Source organism: Pleuronectes platessa, chromosome 10 (genome assembly GCF_947347685.1).
Source record: "Pleuronectes platessa chromosome 10, fPlePla1.1, whole genome shotgun sequence".
NCBI lineage: Eukaryota > Metazoa > Chordata > Actinopteri > Pleuronectiformes > Pleuronectidae > Pleuronectes > Pleuronectes platessa.
This window is the reverse complement of record NC_070635.1, coordinates 1,225,747-1,244,728: the sequence shown is the minus strand read 5'-3', so window position 1 is coordinate 1,244,728 and position 18,982 is coordinate 1,225,747. Positions and strand designations below refer to the sequence as shown.

At 45.5% G+C, this 18,982-nt stretch overlaps 1 protein-coding gene across 1 annotated transcript in view; it reads left to right on the top strand.

Annotated features, from left to right (window-relative positions):
• The window catches only part of bbs9 (Bardet-Biedl syndrome 9), a 126,580-nt gene that overhangs the window by 70,460 nt on the left and 37,138 nt on the right, over positions 1-18,982 (top strand). Inside the window, exon 21 of the mRNA XM_053432824.1 lies at positions 2,509-2,619. Within this exon, the coding sequence (XP_053288799.1) occupies positions 2,509-2,619 (111 nt within the window). The remainder of the gene's footprint in view (positions 1-2,508; positions 2,620-18,982) is intronic.

The window sequence follows — 18,982 nt, the reverse complement described above, 5'->3', positions numbered from 1 at the left end:
AACAACACATGTAGCGTGCAGTTGACATGATTTTCATCTGATGAACAACACATGTAGCGTGCAGTTGACATGATTTTCATCTGATGTAAATTTGCGCCTAAATAAATTTCTCCTACTTTTTCCATCCGCCACAATCCCAGCTTCCACCCTGTGTGTGTTACAGTTTGTACAACTTCTATAGTCACACAAACGTTACACATCTACAGGTTTACCCTGCTTCTAATTCTGATCTATATATATATCATCAGCCATTCCTTATACAAGTTCTATAACATAACAACTATAATTACAGTGTCATCTTCCCCTCCAGTGCTTCCCTCGGGTGTTGAAGTGTGATGCGGTGCAGAGGATAGACTCTAAATCTCAGGGTTGTTTCAAACTGATAACCCGAGAGCTGAGACAAATATAGACGTGAGCGCGGCCGAGGGAAACGCAGACACACACCACACAGTCGCTGCTACGCCTCCTATTTACAGAGCGGGAGAGAGGGATGAGAGGGAGGAATGCACCGGAGGTCAGCTTGAAAAGACAGGCTGTGTGTGTGTGTGTCTGTGTGTGTGTGAGTGTGAGAGAGAGAGTGTATGTGTGTGTGTGAGTTTGAGAGAGAGTGTATGTGTGTGCATGATGTGATTTTGTTTCAGAGTGGCTCCAGAGGTGGGCTATTTCCTTACCTCATGTTGATGTAAGACTGAGGTTAAAACACACACACAGACACACACACACACACACACTCACACATTCCCCGTGAAATTGTAAGACAGCGTTAAAAAAATGACTCCCCCTAGAAAAACACCTGCCCAATTAAGAGCGAGGCATATCCCATTTCAAACGAGTTTGTGTGTGTGAGTGTGAGTCTGTGTGTGTGTGCGTGTTTGTGCGCGTGTGTGTGTGTCAGAAGCCACAGGCTGTGCTCTCACCAAAGAGAACATGATTGGGTTTAGGAAAAGGCCAGGATAAATATTAGAGAGGACTTAAGGTAATCTGTGCACACACACACACACGCACACAAACGCACACACACACAGATGAAGACGCAGTGGGGGAGATGGAGACACACACACATTCTCAGACACCTTAAGGGAGAGACGATGGCAGACACACACACACACACACACACACACACAGTCTTGTACATGCTCAAACACACACGACACAAAGACATGTGTGTTCGGTGCATGTTAAATGAAAGTACCGTGAAACTGGACACAATCCTCGGGAAGGAGAGGAAATGAGGAGAAACGGAGGGATGAAGGGGGGGGGGGGGAGGAAGGAGGAATGGACATGAGACAAAGAGGTGGAATAGAGAGAGTGAGGAGGATGAACAGAAATAAAGACGAGAAGAGACGAGGAGGCAGGACAGACAGAGAGAAGATAGAGGAATGGATGAGGACGGGAGGAGACGTAAAGGAGGAGACAGAGAGGGGGGGGAGTAATGAGGATGGGGAGGGGGGGGAGACAGAGAGGGGGGAGAGTAATGAGGATGGGGGGGGGGTGAGGAGGAGACAGAGAGGTGAGACGCTGAAGAGACAAGGCGTCCAATTCATCGGGCCTCAGGAGCTCCCTAAATCCAGACTGATCCATGGGATTCAGGCAGGGATTTGGTCGCACACACGCACACACACACACAGACACACACACACACACACACACACACACACACACTCACACACACTAAAACATTTAGAATTTTTTCCCAATAAATGCAGACAAGCGCACATATCCTTTAGAAAAGCAGGAATAACATAGAAAGCTGTTTTCTGGACGTCGAGCTCTTTACCACATATTATTTGTCGGAGGGAAATATGAATCCAGTTTTTGTTATTGACAAACATCTTAATTGTTATGATGTATAACAACAAAATGCAACTTAGTCGTCTGTCACAGTTAAACCCGTAGTAACTTGTGTGTCTGTCAGGATGTGATCAGCTGATGTCAGTGCAGCTTCAGTATCCACGTCCAGCCGACACATGTCCTGGTGGAGTGAGTCAGTCTCAGCTGTCAGTCAGCTGTCAATCATTCCATCAAATTCAAACCAAACTTATCAGAAACAAACACTTGAACAAACGTCCCCAGGACACGTCTCTCATGAAGGGACGATATACGTGACATATTTTTCATATTTGCACATAATTGCACTATTGTTGTTTTATTTTCTCTTCAGCTGTTTAGATATATATTTAGTTATATATACTTTATTTTCTATTTTAAATTTTGATATTCTATTTTATTCTGTTTTATACTATTTCTATTTTATTTTATAGGTTGTAATTACTTGAGCATTGCTAAAGAGAGCCTGTGACTCAAGCCTTTCATTGCCAGCGACTGCTTAATGTTGTTGTGCATTTGATAATAAAAATCTTGAATCTTGAATCTTGAATCTTGAATCTTGAAGGGCCGCTCTTCACTCTGGTCTCTGTGATGAAGCGGCCGAGCTGCTGACCCAGGATCAGCTGTGGATCTGTTCATTTGAAGCATCTGCTCAGGAACCAGCTTCTCTCTGTGTTTCAGGAGGTGTTGAGCCCATTGCAGAGGGGCCCGGCGGGGGGGAGGAGCTGGAGCTCCAACAAGAGGCCACCAAGTTCATCAAGAAGAAACAGCCGTCGAAGAAAGTCAAGAAAGGTCGGTCGCCCCCTTTGTACTCTGCTCTCTCTCCCTCTCATGTGTTCGTGGGGTTGAGTCCCTCTCTCGCCCCTCTCTCGCCCCTCGGTGGCTCGGCTGCAGCTCGGCACATTTCAGACCGTATCAGGAAGCATCAGCGCGGTGATGCATCCGCAGCTTGTCAGTAAATCCTGAGCAGAGCCCTGACACTGATATCTGCTCTCTGTCTGTCACACTGTGGTAATCCACCTCTACCCCCCCCCCCCCCCCCCCCCCCCCCCCCCCCCCCTGCCTCTCATCTGTTACTCTCACATTCCGCTGTGACGGCCTCTGGCTCGGCCCGACAGAACCAGCATGGTTCGGATTCTGGTCGAGGCCAAAAGATGAAATCACACAATAAATTTCGTTCCGCAGATGCATCATGGGTGTTCGTAGTGTTCATATTTCTGCTGGATGGTAAAGTCTCACTTTGAAACCTGCCGTCACGTCCCAGCTGGAGGTGCAGCACTTTGTCAGCGAGGTTAAACTGCAGGAGAACCCATGTGCCCCAAGTGTGTGTTGTCTACACAACCCTACGCAAACACAGTGTAAACTGTGTCTCTGTCATGTTGGGCTCCATCCAGGTTGTGTCCCAGTTGTTGAGTTATCTGAACACAACCTGGAAGAGGCTTTGCATTGTGAGGACTTAAGAACTGGATTTCATGAGACTGTAGCCCCCAGCATGCACTGGGGCAATTTGCATCGTGTTAGTTCGGTTGTTCAGTCCTTCAATGCTCCTGGAGATGTTCTTCACTGATGTGGTTATGATCACAGTGAAGGACGTCCTGTCATCATCACAGTGTTATTGCTACAGACGGATTCTTCCGGAGTGGAGGAGCGAGTGTGTCCTGTGTTCCTCACTCACTGTTGCCAGGTCCACACTGTTTCTCTGTTTGGAGAGTTGGACCTCGCTCTCACTCGGAGTCTGCTGAGTCTCGTTCTCACTCTTCTCGAGTCCACGTGGCTCAAGTCTCAGTTTGTCCTTCTGTCATTTGACCGACAGACACATCATGTCGGCAGCAGAGATCTGAGGTTCTGACCTCTTCCTCCATCCTGTTCCATGATGTCTGAGGTGGATAGATTCACATTGATGGGCTCTACATTCATTGTGTGTGTGTGTGCGTGTGTGTGTGTGTGTGTGTGTGTGTGTGTGTGTGTGTGTGTGCGTGTGTGCGTTCGTGTGTGCGGTTAATCCACTCAGGCGTCACCACTAATGAGAGGGGGAGGTGTGGGGGACACATAAAGGGCGACACAGGGATGTTGCACACTTACATACACACAGTGAGGTAAGAACAAGAACACTGTTCATCTGCACTGATCTGAAATCAGCTAATAACGTATCCAGTGACAGTGAAGTGTTTGAGTTCTGGCGGCAAAATCCCCCCAAAAGCCTCCTGGGTTTACAAGCAGCTCATAACTCTTATAAAACCAGGGAACAAGGCAGAAGAGAACAAATCAGTTCAAACAAATACACACACACACACACACACACAGACACACACCTTCCGCCTACCTGTCTATGACTTAAAAGTAATTAGGCGCCGTGCCAAACCCCGCAACACAAACCTCTGGTAGGATGCATGGAGACCGGAAAGAACTCGGTCGACTTGAAAGACATCAAAAGGTGTGAGAGAGAGAGAGAGGGAGAGAGAGAGAGAGAGAGGGAGAGATAAAGAGGGAGAGGGAGGGAGGGAGGGAGGGAGGGAGAGAGGAGTTGAGCAAGCTCTCTCTTTCTCTCCTCAGCTTGAAGGAGGGATGAAAGAGAGATGAAAGTGAGAGTGTCTTACTTCTCCCCTTTCTGCATCCTTCTTGTTGTTCTGCTCCTCCCCTGCAGCCCACCTGGGATCACAGACACCATCCAGGGCACAGACACACACACACACACACACACACACACACAAACTCGAACAGGAAACTCCTGGTGCTCCACTGAGGCCGAACCATCTTACACCTGATTTCAATGGAACAGGAAGTGATCTGACATCTAAAGATGTGCGTCTGGACTTTGTCCACATTCATCACACAACAGTTTAAATATGACTGAACTCTGGACTTTGTACAGATGGACAACGTGTCTCCACTTTCTCACACTATCCACAACTGAAGCCAGAATCACCGAGCGCTGGCGTCTGGTGCAGGTGACGCTATCTGGAGCCCGTCTGTGCAGCAGATAACAGACACACACAGACACACACACACAGACACACACACAGCACAGTGACGTCCTCTGGTCTCTGGATCTTTGAGTGGCAGGAGGACCCATCAGGGCCGGTGTCAGTCGGCGGTCAGTGTTCTCATTAAGCCGTAGATTGATGTTCTCTGGTGTTCGGCTGCAGGGAAACTGTCCTCGTGTGTTTGAGCTTCACAGAAGGTTCAGAATCAGAGGTTCAGACATGTTGCACCTTCCACATGTGGCCGGGCACCATCAGCTGTTCTCCTTCCTCCATTAGTGACGTCCTTTGTGCATTAGCAGTGGCTGAAGCTTCATCTATTAGGAGCTGGATCCAGATAAGAGCTGCTTTCCATCACTGACGGTTTTGATTAGTGCAAGTAGGAAATGGAGAGACAGAGAAAAAGACGAGTCACAGGAGGGTTTTGAATCTTGGAGATGTTAGAGTAGTGGATTCAAGCACTTTATCTTTGGTAAGATGCATTTCTAAGTCTTTATTTAACAGGAAACACGAGATGTTTTCAGACATGAACTCTGGAAAATGTCCACACAACAGGGATCACGACTTTCTCCGGAGTCAACCGTTCATACATGAAGAAGCAGCAGGAGATTATCAAGTCAGACATTTTCATAACCACAAGAAAAATGTCCGCTGTGTCCCCATGTGCGTCAAACTGGGGACTGCAGCAGCCACATTAATATGGAATTCTGTATTTTCACGCTGTTGCTTTTGTATTTAGCGCCGCAGTGACCATCATTAGATTCTAAATAAAAGTTGTTCTAGTTTCACCCAGTTAGACATCAGAATCAGAATCAAAATCAGAAAGTATTTATTGCCAAGTAGGTTTACACCTACAAAGAATTTGCTCTGGTTATTGGTGCATAAAATGAACATAGAAACATAAAAACACAATAAATACAACACACATAAGAAAAGCAATAAAAAGAAACAATATATATTTATTCCCTTTTTCTAATATTTATACAAAGTAACATTTATTTATACATAAACATATCTAAATAAAATATATATAATAGATAAAAGATATAAAAAGTGAAGTAAAAAGTGAAATGCAAGATGCAAGACAGTGAACATTGTCAGATGCAATATGCATATTTATAGTTCTGGTGTCAGATCTGCACTTGGTGTCAGCAGATGTATGAAAATATGTATAAGGTGAGAAAATAAAGAATAATGAGTTGGTGCATTGTTGGATCTCGAAAGAAACTGTCTTTGTTTGAGTCCCCTGGTGATTTTAGAAGTTCCTGCAGCTCGAAGCAAACTGTGTCTCTGAATCTTTGTAATTAAAAACTTTGTCATGAAGACGTGCAGGTTAGAAATCAGCAGAGTTACAGTTTGCCCTCAGGCGGCTCTGAGTGGGAGTCGACTCTCAGCAATGTGGCTTTAATTAGTTTTCTGTTAGATTCAAATTCTATATCTGTGCTCTGATGTATATGACATGTGCAGCCACATCCTCCTTCTGTTTTATGAGGAGAGGGAGATGAATGGAGGAGGACAAACTTCCCTTTCATCTGCACCTTCCCTTTCTCTCCCAGCTGAGTTGTGTTGTCAGCAGCAGAGAGAAGCTGCTCAGGTAATGAAGCTGGTAGTGACTCAGCGAGAGGCTGTGTTCGAGGCCGGAGGAGGCTTGTACCAACACGGCTGAGTTACACAGTCCTGCTGTTTGAGTCTGTCTGTTAGATTAGAACAACACAGGGAACAGAGCTGCAGTATCAGCTTACAGTCGCACACACACACACACACACACACACACACACTCTGCGGCTGCTATTCACATCCAGCTTCTGCACACACACACACACACACACACTCAGTGGGCAGGTTTCCTCATCCTGAACAGGATCCTCCCGGGCCGTGCCCAGAACTTCTGACCCATGGACTTCTGTTCTGTCCGTGTGTGTGTCTGTGTGTGTGTGTGTGTGCGTGCATGTGTGAGACAGTGACAGATACTGGTCTCTCTATTCCCAGCTCGTCCCCGCTGAATTAAAACACAGATAGAAAGTGAACCCTTGTGTAGCAATCACACACACACGTCTTTTTAAGTGTCCTCGCAGATGGAAAGTAAAATATGTTGCGTATGAAACCAAGCTTCAATGTTGCATGTGTGTAGTGCATGTGTGTAGTGCACGTGTGTAGTGCACGTGAAGGAAATGTGTTTATAAGTAAGAGAAGGTTTGGTCTTTACAAAAGATGCACGGCTCGGTTTAATCTACTCAAGTTAACAAATGTTTTAAATACAAACAAATCACCAAAGAATTTATCAGCTTATATCATATTGTATCTTATTGTATCCTCTTTAAATTCAATCAAGCTGCACCTGATTACACACATTCATATATATCAGCCTTCTGAATATATCTGGTTATATTTCATTAGGATCCATGAATTATTCTCTACATTCAATTCAATGTCAATAAATCATAATATAGATTTTTTTATTATAAATGTGACAGTTGTTTAGATGAGCTGCTTTAATGAGCAGATAATATGTGCAAATGGAAAATGTCATTATTAAAAACTTACCAATAATCAAAAGATGCCAGAACAGAACTTCTAGAGCGTCACACTTCCATGTGCTGAGTTGAGATGTTGAACTCAGAGCGACACGGAGGAGACGTCTCAGCCTGATGCAGAAGATGAACCGTGTAAAACAGATTTGAATCTTAAAAGCCTCTTACTGGGAATTACAATCAGATTCCAGCTGATTACGCTGGTTTGTTTCAGGACTGGGACAGATTCATGAGAAGCTGCAGCTCCTCTGTCTCAAGACTCTGTTTCCTCTCTGCTACTAAAACAAATATAGAGCGACAGAGTTTCCAGATCGGTTCAGTGTCGGGAACAGTCAGAGAAATGATCTGTTACTTTCTCTACTTCCTTTGAATCGTCTTGTTTTCATCTTCAGACTTGAAGTGAGTGTAAAGATGAATGTTTTTTAATAATAATATAAACCTACATCCTCCTGACTTGTAGAAAAACATGTATCATGACAGATATCTTAACACAAAATCTCCAGTTCTGTTTTCCTGGGTTCAGCCACAAGAGTTTGTATTTTTGCCTCATCGGGGGGGTGGCATGGTATTTAAATTGATGTGGTGTGTTCCCCAAATTACAGCTGGTTTCAAGCGCCTGTCCCCGAGTCGAACATGTCAAGTGCTGGGTTCTCAAAATAAAACCGCTCGCTTCACGTGTTCCCGCTCGTCACGTGTGGGCTCCCCCCCCCCCACTACCCCCCCGAGTGGAGGAGGCGGGCGGGTGTCGAGCTCCAGGCGTCCAAATACCAGTCACACGCCTGAGATCCAGGTCCTTGTCGAACTGGGAGCTCCTGGGATCCAGCTGGGAACCAATCAACCTGCATCAATAAGAGAGTCGTCACTAAATCCAGCGGGAGAGACAGAGGCAGCAATAACTTATAATCTTATATCTATGATTTTTCAGTTTATACGTAAACTTAGCACTCAAACATTTTTCACCTATAGGACGTTTAGTGTCTTCTCATCACTCACAGGAATTTAGTTTTGGTTGACAAATTCAATTTAGGCGTAAAACACAAATAATTTAAAATCTGAACAGTTTGAAAAGTCACAAAATCAATAGACGTCCTCAGTTGAAGCTCTCGTGATGTAGTATTTGATTTCTGAAATGAGAATAGACGGACCCTCCTGTACTGGTTGAACTGGGAATGGAAGGTCGTGTCACCTCCTGCCTGTTTGTAATCTCTGTGCTTGTAGCTTGTCAGCAGCATTTTTAGGTAGCACCATTTGCTCTCTCACTGTGACTCCAGAGCCCGTCTGTGCCAACAATACCTCCCGGCGCTCGGCTATCACGCCATCTCCCGAGCTATGTGTTGGCCCCGTTGTGTTGACGGAGCGCTGATGAGACGCTCGGCTGTTTAATGTGTGTGTGTAATGTTCCACTAATGTCTCTGCAATGATATTATCAGATCAGCTATTCCTGGCCTGAGGATAATGCTCGTGGTGATTACAGACAGATATGGGGACAGCGTTCCAGGTATTTGTTGCCTGGTTGGGGAACAGGCCGGACTAATGCTTATGGACCTGTGGCACCCTGCAGTGGAAAGTTCAGCAGCTCTGATCCCGACAGCAGCCGCTAAGCCCCGGCCCTGACCTTGTGTCGGGACAGCTCACTCATTTGGAAATATGTCTGAGATAAAAGCCGTGGAAAACCAGTGTAAACGATGGGTCACTGGGGAACGTGTGGATCTAGAAGTGTTCAAGGTTTCCTCCCACAGCCCAAAGACACGCAGCTTGGTTGTAATCGGTGAATCCAGATTTTACTCGCAGGTGTTAATGTGGATGGTTGTTTGTTGCTGTGTGTCAACCCTGGCAACCCGAGCCTGGGTGTACCCCAGCTCTGACCCACTGACAGCTGGGACCAGCTCCACCACCGAGACCCTATAAGGACAAGTGGTGGAGCTAATGGACAGATATCTCCTCCTTTATTAAAGTAGGAGCTTAACGAGCCAATGATGGGAGTCAATTAGCAGCAGCAGCATCAGAAGACACTGCATCAGTTCATAGTGGATCATCCACATCAGGACATCAGCTGAGTTTAGAATCAGAGACACTGTCGGCTCCAACATCTGTTGTACTTTAAGTTGTGTCTTCATTAAAAGTTAATCTGTGGGTTTTCATCAGGACTGAGATTTTAAAAACAGAAAATTAATATCTTCAATCAAAACTGTCAACACCACAAACAAAAGAAAATGATATTGTGCTTAATAAATTGATCCCTCAAATAGTTTCACTAAGAATCTTAACTGTGATTAAATATATAATATATATTTTTAGTTCTTCATTCACAACAGGATATTCTATGATATGAAATTTGAAAATCTAGCAGTTCAATCTGTGTTAGTTGTTTTTCTACTACTGGATTCCTTCAGATAGACTTTCTACACCTTCACCAACATTGAAATACATCATTAAATGCATGTAATTCATCAAAGTGTCAAATACCTGGGAAATGGAGCTGTAATTTAGAATAAAGGTCTAAATAATCTATTTTTTATTTATATTCTTTGCCTCTTTTAAAGCTGTGATGCTTCAGAGAACTGCAGAATGATGACCCGTGTGATTTTCCACCTTCAGGACGAGGAGACAATATTCAGATTGAAATAACAGCCGCTGCTCAGGGGGAAATATATCAAGTGTTTATTAAGCCGGTGTGACGCGGAAATCCACTTAATCAGAGGAGTGTTGATAAGTTCTGTAAATTACAGCTAAAAGAGGGGGGGGGGGCAGGAACCATTCCTGCTACGATAACCATCAACAAACCAGACAGTCTTCCAGAGGTGGAAACCCAGATGTGTGTGAGCCTGTGTTTCCTCTCAGGTCGTGTAACATGTGGTAAGGAGGCGGTGTTTTTGCGGTAGTGTCCATTCAGGCTCGGGCTCCTGAGGGAACCTTCCAGAAGGAATGAACACTCTTCCTCTGGGAGGCCTGTGTAGGAAGTGCAGCTTCCAGCGGGGAGGATCCGGCCTTCACGCCTCCTGCTGCTTTTCACATTAAGGCCCCAGCAGCCATGTTACGGGATACAACCGTTAACCTGCACTGCATTTTATGGAAGCTGCCGATGAGCTTCAAACATTTCACGGGTCAGTCCTGCTAAACAAGGTGTGGCCCCCATAGCTTTAAATAATGAAGTGCTCTCTGTTTTTAATATCCAGTCAAAAATCTAAATGAGAAACAGTCTAGAAGGACAGTGTCAGCTTATTCTAGCAAACTCCTCTTGTTATAAAACAGAAAAACAATGATAACATTCATATATTAATCATATCAAAAGTATCTCTACTGATAACTGAACACTTAATTTTCTTCATCTTTAACATGCAACTACTATTCAACTACTTTAGTTTAATAGTTATTTCAATTTAAACTACTATTTTCAAAAAGGTTAGCATGTGGCTACATGTACTAGAAGGTTAAATTAAAAGTTTCTTGGATCTGCTCCCTCCTCTGGATCTGCACCAAACTTTAATGGGCTCTCCAGTTGTGTAGTTTTTGCGTTTTTTGCGTAACACACGTTCTTTATTACTTCACTTTAATCCTTAATATCGATTCAGTTTGTTAATTTACATATTTATTATTATTTTTTCTCCATTCACGTCTAATAGAAATAAAGAAAAGATGTTTAACGTTAAAAAAAACCACTTCCTAAGACACTGCTCTCATCAGCGATACACAAATAAGTTGTTGAGTTCAGGGGCTGTTCTGCACTGTAGTAAAAGCCCCCCTTTGTTGCCCCAGTCCCCCCATGAACCCCCTCCCCCCACCTTTTTAACAAGGGACCTTTAATTTGGCGAGAAGGAAGCAATGAATTGTGGAGTATACTTTTCCACGGGAGGCCTGGGAAGTGTAGGCCTCTCTCTCTCTCTCTCTCTCTCTCTCTCGCTCTCTCTCGCTCTTGTTTCTCGTCCCGTGCAGAACTCAATAGGTAACACATGTTGGACTGGAGCTGCTACCGCTCAACTCCTCTCCTCTCCGCTCTCTCTCTCTTTCTTGTTCTCTCTCTCGTTCTTCCATGCTCACTCACTTTCATAAGATGCTGGAGTAAGATGTTTGTCATTATTTATCGATGCATTAGTCTGTAAATCTGCACTAATCAGTGGTTGAGGCTCAAATAACCATTTGCAATGTGGAAGCAGAAGCTCTGGTCTCAGCAGCTGCAGGGACCTGTTTCCATCCCCAAAAAAAAAGATCTGTTAATCCCTTAAAGCGTCGCTGGCCGGGAACCAAGTGGCAGCCTGACAGAATTATCAAGTAGCTGTGGAAGAAGGTGGAACATGTAGAAGTTACAGCTCTGGATCTGTTTGTTGATGGAGACTCAACCAGAGCTAACAGGAGAGTAAATATTGGACTTTCATCCGCTACGTGGCCACAAACACAATTCAGAAATCAATGCTCTGTTGCGTAAATGGTTTAATTAGCAAGTGTTTATCATGGCAGCTTGTTTTACCTCAGTCTGCTGCCCCCTAGAGGCCGAAACATCTGTTTATGCAGCTTAACTGTGTTTTGTTTGTCGAGACGATTTTAGTTGATTTTAACCAGTTTGTAAACTTCAAATCTTTCACTTGGATCAGTTTCACTATGTTCATCTTACAGATCACCACCTAAAGTGCACTGTGCCTTTCCATGTGAACCAATAACTCCATAAACACACAGGGGAACTATAAGTTCTTTGTGTGGCTCCTTTCATAAAGTAAAGTACCAACTCGCATGGGGGGGGAAATCCTTGAGGCTCTTCAATGGACAGCTTTGAATATTAAACCTTAAGAAATGATTGTACAATAACAGAGACAGTGATATGTGCAGATTATTAGTTTTTTGTGTAATGTGTAATATGTGGGGTTTATTGGCAGCTTCTGTCTGTGTGTGTGTGTGTGTGTCTGTGTGTGTGTGTCTGTGTGTGTGGGAGAGAGTTTATCAGAGGAGACGTGTCAATTAACTGGGGGGTACAGCAGGCAGAGCCAGGGGTCAGAAGTCAGGGCGGGGGGGATTCGTCAGCTGTCACTAACTATAAAAACTTACTGTGTTCCCGTGCACATGTGTGTGTGTGTGCGATGGCGAGGTCCCAGTTGCGGGTCAGTAGCCACTGAGCCGAGACTGAGAACACATGCTTTTACACCCACACACAACCACACACACACACACACGCACACACACACACACTCATTCCCAGCCCACTGTGTGTGGTGACACCTTTCCCAACCAAAGCACTGACCACAGGACATTAAACACAAAGCCTCCTCTCTGAGCTGTTTGTAGAATCATGGTATTAATGGATTTAATGTAAACATCCTCTAACAGACACCAACCATCAATAACACGTGTCCCGACTCCTTCAAACCACAATTAAACTGCCACTGGTTCCAGATCTGTTACTGTGATGGAGGCCGAGTGTCTCCTGTGTCCTCGACTCTGTGACCTGTAACTTTAAATCTTTAGTGTCAACAGAGCAGAAACTCATCTGAACCCAGAGTCAGATTATCACTACCCTGTCTCAGTCTTTGTTTATTAAATAAATCTGTTTACAACCTGATCATCTCCTGCTGAATGGATCTACTGGAGTTCAGGGACGACTCTGTGTCCCTGACCCGTCGTCCTTCAGGGAAACTCTCCCCAAGCATCGACTCTGTAAACAAAGGAAAAGTCAAATCCCTGTAACGTCCGACTGTAAATGATTCTTCTGAGGTAATGATTTCACTTTTCCTTCCTAGAGGTCTGGAAACGACCGGTTCCTCAGAGAGACTAAGTGTTTCTGTAGCGGAGCGAGAAGTGATCAGTGTCAGTAGAAGCAGGTGTGTGCGTGTGTGTGCGTGTGTGTGTGTGTGTGTGTGTGTGTGTGTGTGTGTGTGTGTGTGTGTGTGTGTGTGTGTGCGTGTGTGTGTGTTGGCAACCGCTCAACACAAAGAGCAGGCTTCAGACCGCAGACACAAGAACTCCTTCCCTCCATCATCCATCCCTCCGCTCCTCCTTTCCTTCATCCCTCCTTTCCTCCATCCCTCCATCCCTCCATCATCCATCCCTCCTCTCCTCCTTTCCTTCATCCCTCCTTTCCTCCATCCCTCCATCATCCATCCCTCCTCTCCTCCTTTCCTTCATCCCTCCTTTCCTCCATCCCTCCATCCCTCCATCAATCTATCTCTCCTTTCCTCCATCCCTCCTTTCCTCCATCCCTCCATCAATCCATCTCTCCTTTCCTCCATCCCTCCTTTCCTCCATCCCTCCATCAATCCATCTCTTCTTTTCTCCATCCCTTCGTCCCTCCTCTCCTCCATCCCTCCGTCCCTCCATCCCTCCGTCCCTCCTCTCCTCCATCCCTCCGTCCCTCCATCCCTTCGTCCCTCCTCTCCTCCATTCCTCCATCCCTCCATCCCTTCGTCCCTCCTCTCCTCCATCCCTCCATCCCTCCCTCCGTCCCTCCCTCCCTCTGCTCATGCCCTCCTTCCCTCCATCCCTTCTTCCCTCCTTCCCTCCATCCCTTCGTCCCTCCTTCCCTCCATCCCTCCGTCCATCCCTCCGTCCCTCCCTCCCTCTGCTCATGCCCTCCATCCCTCCGTCCCTCCATCCCTCCATCCCTCCATCCCTCCTTCCATCTCTTGCTCTTTTTCTTCCTGTAGTCATGTGTGTGTGTGTGTGTCCAGTAATAAGAGCAGTGTGTGTGTGTGTGTGTGTGCGATCACAGAGGACATGATTAGTTTCCTTCATTAGGCTAAAGGCTGGGCTTCGCTCCACGGCAAATATTGGGCCATGGAAATGAGAGACACTTACACACACACACACACACTCACACTCACACACACACACACACACACACACACACACACACACACACACACACCTCGAACACTCATTTAATATGCACCCGCAGTCCTGGACAGGACGTTCCTCATTTATTCACCAAATACACACTTGGGCACACACACACACACACACACACACACACACACACACAAAAACCCGTGCAATCATATTCACACTCACATTCTAACCACATTTTGACACTCACACGCAGAGTAAACACACACACTCAAAATCAAAACTCTGCAAACACACAATGACACAAACTGTCGGGCCGAATCCACACTGTCCATCTGCACCACACACACACACACATCTTCAAACCACACACACACACACACACACACACACACGTGCCAAGGCAAGCGCAGGTTGTGGCTCAGTGGTGTGTTCCTGTGGCTTTAATTAAATCCAGCGATTAATGAGACGCGATCTTTTCCAGACCGACACACGTGTGCATGTGTGTGTGTGTGTGTGTGTGTGTGTGTGTGTGTGCACGGCAACCACCTTCGCTGCTTCACCAGCCGAACGAGACAAACAGGTACCTGCAGCTGCTGCTTCTGTTATTAATACTAATTATAATATTAAAACTCATAGTTAAGCTACACAAAGATAAACAAAGTGGATTCCTCAGTAATAACGTAAAGTTCCACACACTCATAAAATGTGTGTATCCATAGATTCCCCCCCCCAAACACACACACACACATACACGCGTACACCCACATACACACACACGCACACATACACACACACGCGTTGTGTAGCTATGTGCTGAGCTGGTGCTGCGCTGGCTGGTAGAGGAGGAAGAGGGTTTAACACAGACAAAGACAGCCCGCCCCCCCCAGGAAGAGAGTGACCTCTCCTGTGTGTGTGTGTGTGTTTGTGTCGGTGTCGGTGTGTGTGTGTCGGTGTGTGTGTGTGTGTGTGTGTGAGACCAAAGAGAGATCCACATGCGGACAGTGTCAAGCTAATGTGTGTGCATGAGCTCATTTCAAGAGTCTTTACAAATGACCATCTCTCTCTCTGACACACACACACACACACACACACTGTACTTTGTGCTGTTGGTTATATTGTGAGGTTTAGAGTTGGGAGGGACACTCCCTCAGATAGAGGCCTTCACACACAAACACACACAAACACACACACAGAGCAATTTTTCCATCATTTGCGGTGCAGGGAGCTATGTCCCGATGTTTACGACACTGTATGTCTGTCTGGAAAAATGTAAGGCTGCTATGTGTTTGTTAGTCTGTGAGTGTGAGTGTGTGTGTGTGTGTGTGTGTGTGTGCATGCGTGAAGGAATGAAGACTTTTCTTGGAAGCCCCGAGCTTTGACGTTTGTGTACACGTCTGTGTTTGTGGTGTGTGTGCAAGTCTAACTCGGTTTATGTGTTGGTCTGTTTATCACTGTGTGTTTTGGAGAAAGTGTTTATGCAGTCAAATTGGTCTTCCCTTCTAGAAACATGTGCTCACATGCAGTGGGTTGGAGGCTCGGCTGCTCCTCTCCCTCTCATCAGTCAGCCTCCTCTCTGCAGATGTGTGAAAGCTGTTTGTCTCTGAAGCTTTCAGAGAAGTTTAGATTCGGACTCCTTCAATGACCAATCCACAACTCCTTTTATCCACCCAGTCGTTTGGTTGTGTTGGTATTTGGCTCGTTTATCTAGATTTCACTCTCATTAATCGTTCATCAACCAGTCAGTGCAGTTCCCTAGGTCAGTGGTTTCCACACTAGGGGTCAGGACCTACTGGGATCCTCTGTAGACCAGACTGTCACATTTTGGTTCAGGCTTCACGGCCTACGTGGCCCACAAAGACTGTGTGGGCTGCATGGACCATGGGTCCTCTGAAGGAGGTGGACGCAGCCTAAGATCATGATCATGGTAAATGTCATACATGCTAAACACCAGCATGTTACCAGTGTTATTGGCACCGTGTTATGTTGCTTATCTTCACATTTAGCTTAAAGCCCTGCGTCACAAAGCTGCTGGCATAGCTGTCGACTCTTGTTTACCCACAATGCAGCTGACATGTTGGAGATATGATGAAGAAATACCTGGTTCTTGAGTTCATTATATTTCATCTTCAAAACCTTTCACCAAACAGCGACCGAGCGATCAGCTGGTCTCTGCACTTTGTGGATGAACTGCTCCTTCCAGCCTGAAAACGCAACTTTGGTCACCGAACACCAGGGTCAGTTTTCTTCTGTGGGGGGGCGGGGGGGGGGGGGGGGGGAGGGGGGTTGATTTCATCTCTCAGATTCCATGTCGGTTCTTGCTGCTCTGGAAGTGGCTCAGACAAATGCTTGGAATCACTGAGGTAGCTGAGATAGCTGAGGTATAATTATACGTGTGGTTCTTTGTCAAATAACCAATGTGAGCATTCCTGCACAGTCTCTCTTTTTATGGGTCAACCACACACGCAAACACAAACACACATACACACATACACACATATACACATGCATTTATATTCTCTGGAGTACTTTTGACACTTCTGGTGCAAACTGTTTTTGTCGTGCAGGATGCTCACTTCAAAGTGTGTATTCCAGAGAGAGAGAGAAATATCTGGTCAGTGCAGTTGACCAGATATTTATATATGATAAATAATATACAGAACACTGTAGTTTACCCACTAACAGTTCACATGTACACACAGGCATGTGTACTTTCATATTAAAACTCACTGTGGGAGTCATTTCCAAAGCAGACAAGTATTTAGGTGGAATGCAGACACACACGTTCGTTTACACACACACACACACTCTCTCTCATACATATCCCCTTGAGTACCCTGTCACTATTGGATGTACACATCAAAGCCTACAATGTGTGTTATGCGTGTGGCGACAGACAGTAATTAACTGGGAACATCCCAGGGGGACCAGTCCTGACTGACTCCATCAATCAAAGCCAATCTGCTGCAACCACTGGAATGTCCTCAGGGAGTTGTCATGCTAACACTTTGTTAGCGCCTGAGCGTTGGTGAGGGTGTGTTTGTGTTTGTTTGCAAACACTCGCAACTAAATTTGTTCAGTAATTAAACGTGAATAATCATGTCTGAGGAATCGAGAGGTGTTTCTGTTTCACACGTTTCAAACGTATTCGATCGTTTCACCATCGGCACGGAACCGGTCTGAGAATCACCTGTTACTGTCGTGATCAGGGGGAATCGAACTATTCACGTAGAAGGCCAATGTTCCAAAGACCCTTTAACTTTTATTGGATTAAAGTCATGTGGACTGTATCATTATAAACAATAGAATATAAAAAAACATCTGATGGTGATGATGGACGATCACATTAATACTGATCACAGGAAGGACACTGAGTTGTTCCAGTTTGTACTGTACAAAGCTAGAGGTATATATTTGATAGACTACCCCCCCCCCCCCCCCCCCCATCTGACATTTTAATTCAAGCCCAGCAACGTTTTTATTTTATCCTACAATGACCCCAACTCGTCATCGTATGGGTCGTATCTGTCCACACAAAAAACACACACATTTAACGACAACTGTAGCCCAAGGGGTGTGTGTGTGTGAGTGTGTGTGTGTGTGTGTGTGTGTGTGAGTGTGTGTGCGTGTGCGTGTGTGTGTTTGGGACAGACACGGGGATATGAAGGGGTTAAGCAGGGAAGTGCTGGAGCCAGAGAGATTGACCCAGACATGACCTGCCTATGAGAACATGGTTTAGCTGCACACACACACACAGACACACACTGACACACACAGACACACACTGAGCAGCTCATCCTGAAATGATGAAGAGATGAGGAAGAGATAGACGAGAGGAGGCCTGGCTGGTTTTTACTGCTGGAGGTGTAATATCACGTGTAAAAATATCCTCCAATTTCCTGTTAGTTCACAGCCCAGACACCAGAACTGATAATTCAACAATAACTGTAAAACACAAATCATGTTTGTTTGTTTGTTTGTTTGTTTTTCATCGAGCTAACGATCCTTGCATCTTATTTCATAAAATTGTTTATATGGAATAAAATATCCAGGTTATTATCCTAAAATGAAATCTTCTGAAATCAAAACCCTAAAGCCAAACTTCAGAATAATACTTGTTCGTCATTATTAATAAAACAAAGTGATTATATAGACAATCAAAGGTGGGAGCTGAAGAAGTAAAGAACACATTTGTGCAGCTTGTTGTGTTATCAGTGAATCACGTACGTTTCAAGTGAATCGTTTCCTCCGGTGGTTCGAGAGCAGCCGCCTCTGGTCCGTCTGACCTCAGACTCACTTCCTGGCGTTGGACCAATCAGATAACCAGTCACCGGCGGTTTGGCAGCACATTGGCCGTGAATGGACTGAAATGGGGCCTGTACGTCGTCATCAGCCGTTAGATTGGTGTGTGTGTGTTGTGTGTGTGTGTGTGTGTGGTAAGTGTGTGTGTGTTTACTCTTTTTGTACCTTTTCCAGTATAAACACTGACCTCGTCATGAGCAGTAGACCTCATGGGTTCCAGTAGACCTCATGAAGACCAGTAGACCTCATGGGGACCAGTAGACCTCATGAAGACCAGTAGACCTCATGGGTCCCAGTAGACCTCATTGGGACCAGTAGACCTCATGGGGACCAGTAGACCTCATGGGGACCAGTATACCTCATTGGGTCCCAGTATACATCATGGGTCCCAGTAGACCTCATGGGGACCAGTAGACCTCATGGGGACCAGTAGACCTCATGGGGACCAGTAGACCTCATGGGGACCAGTAGACCTCATGAAGACCAGTAGACCTCATGAAGACCAGTAGACCTCATGGGGACCAGTAGACCTCATGAAGACGAGTAGACCTCATGGGGACCAGTAGACCTCAT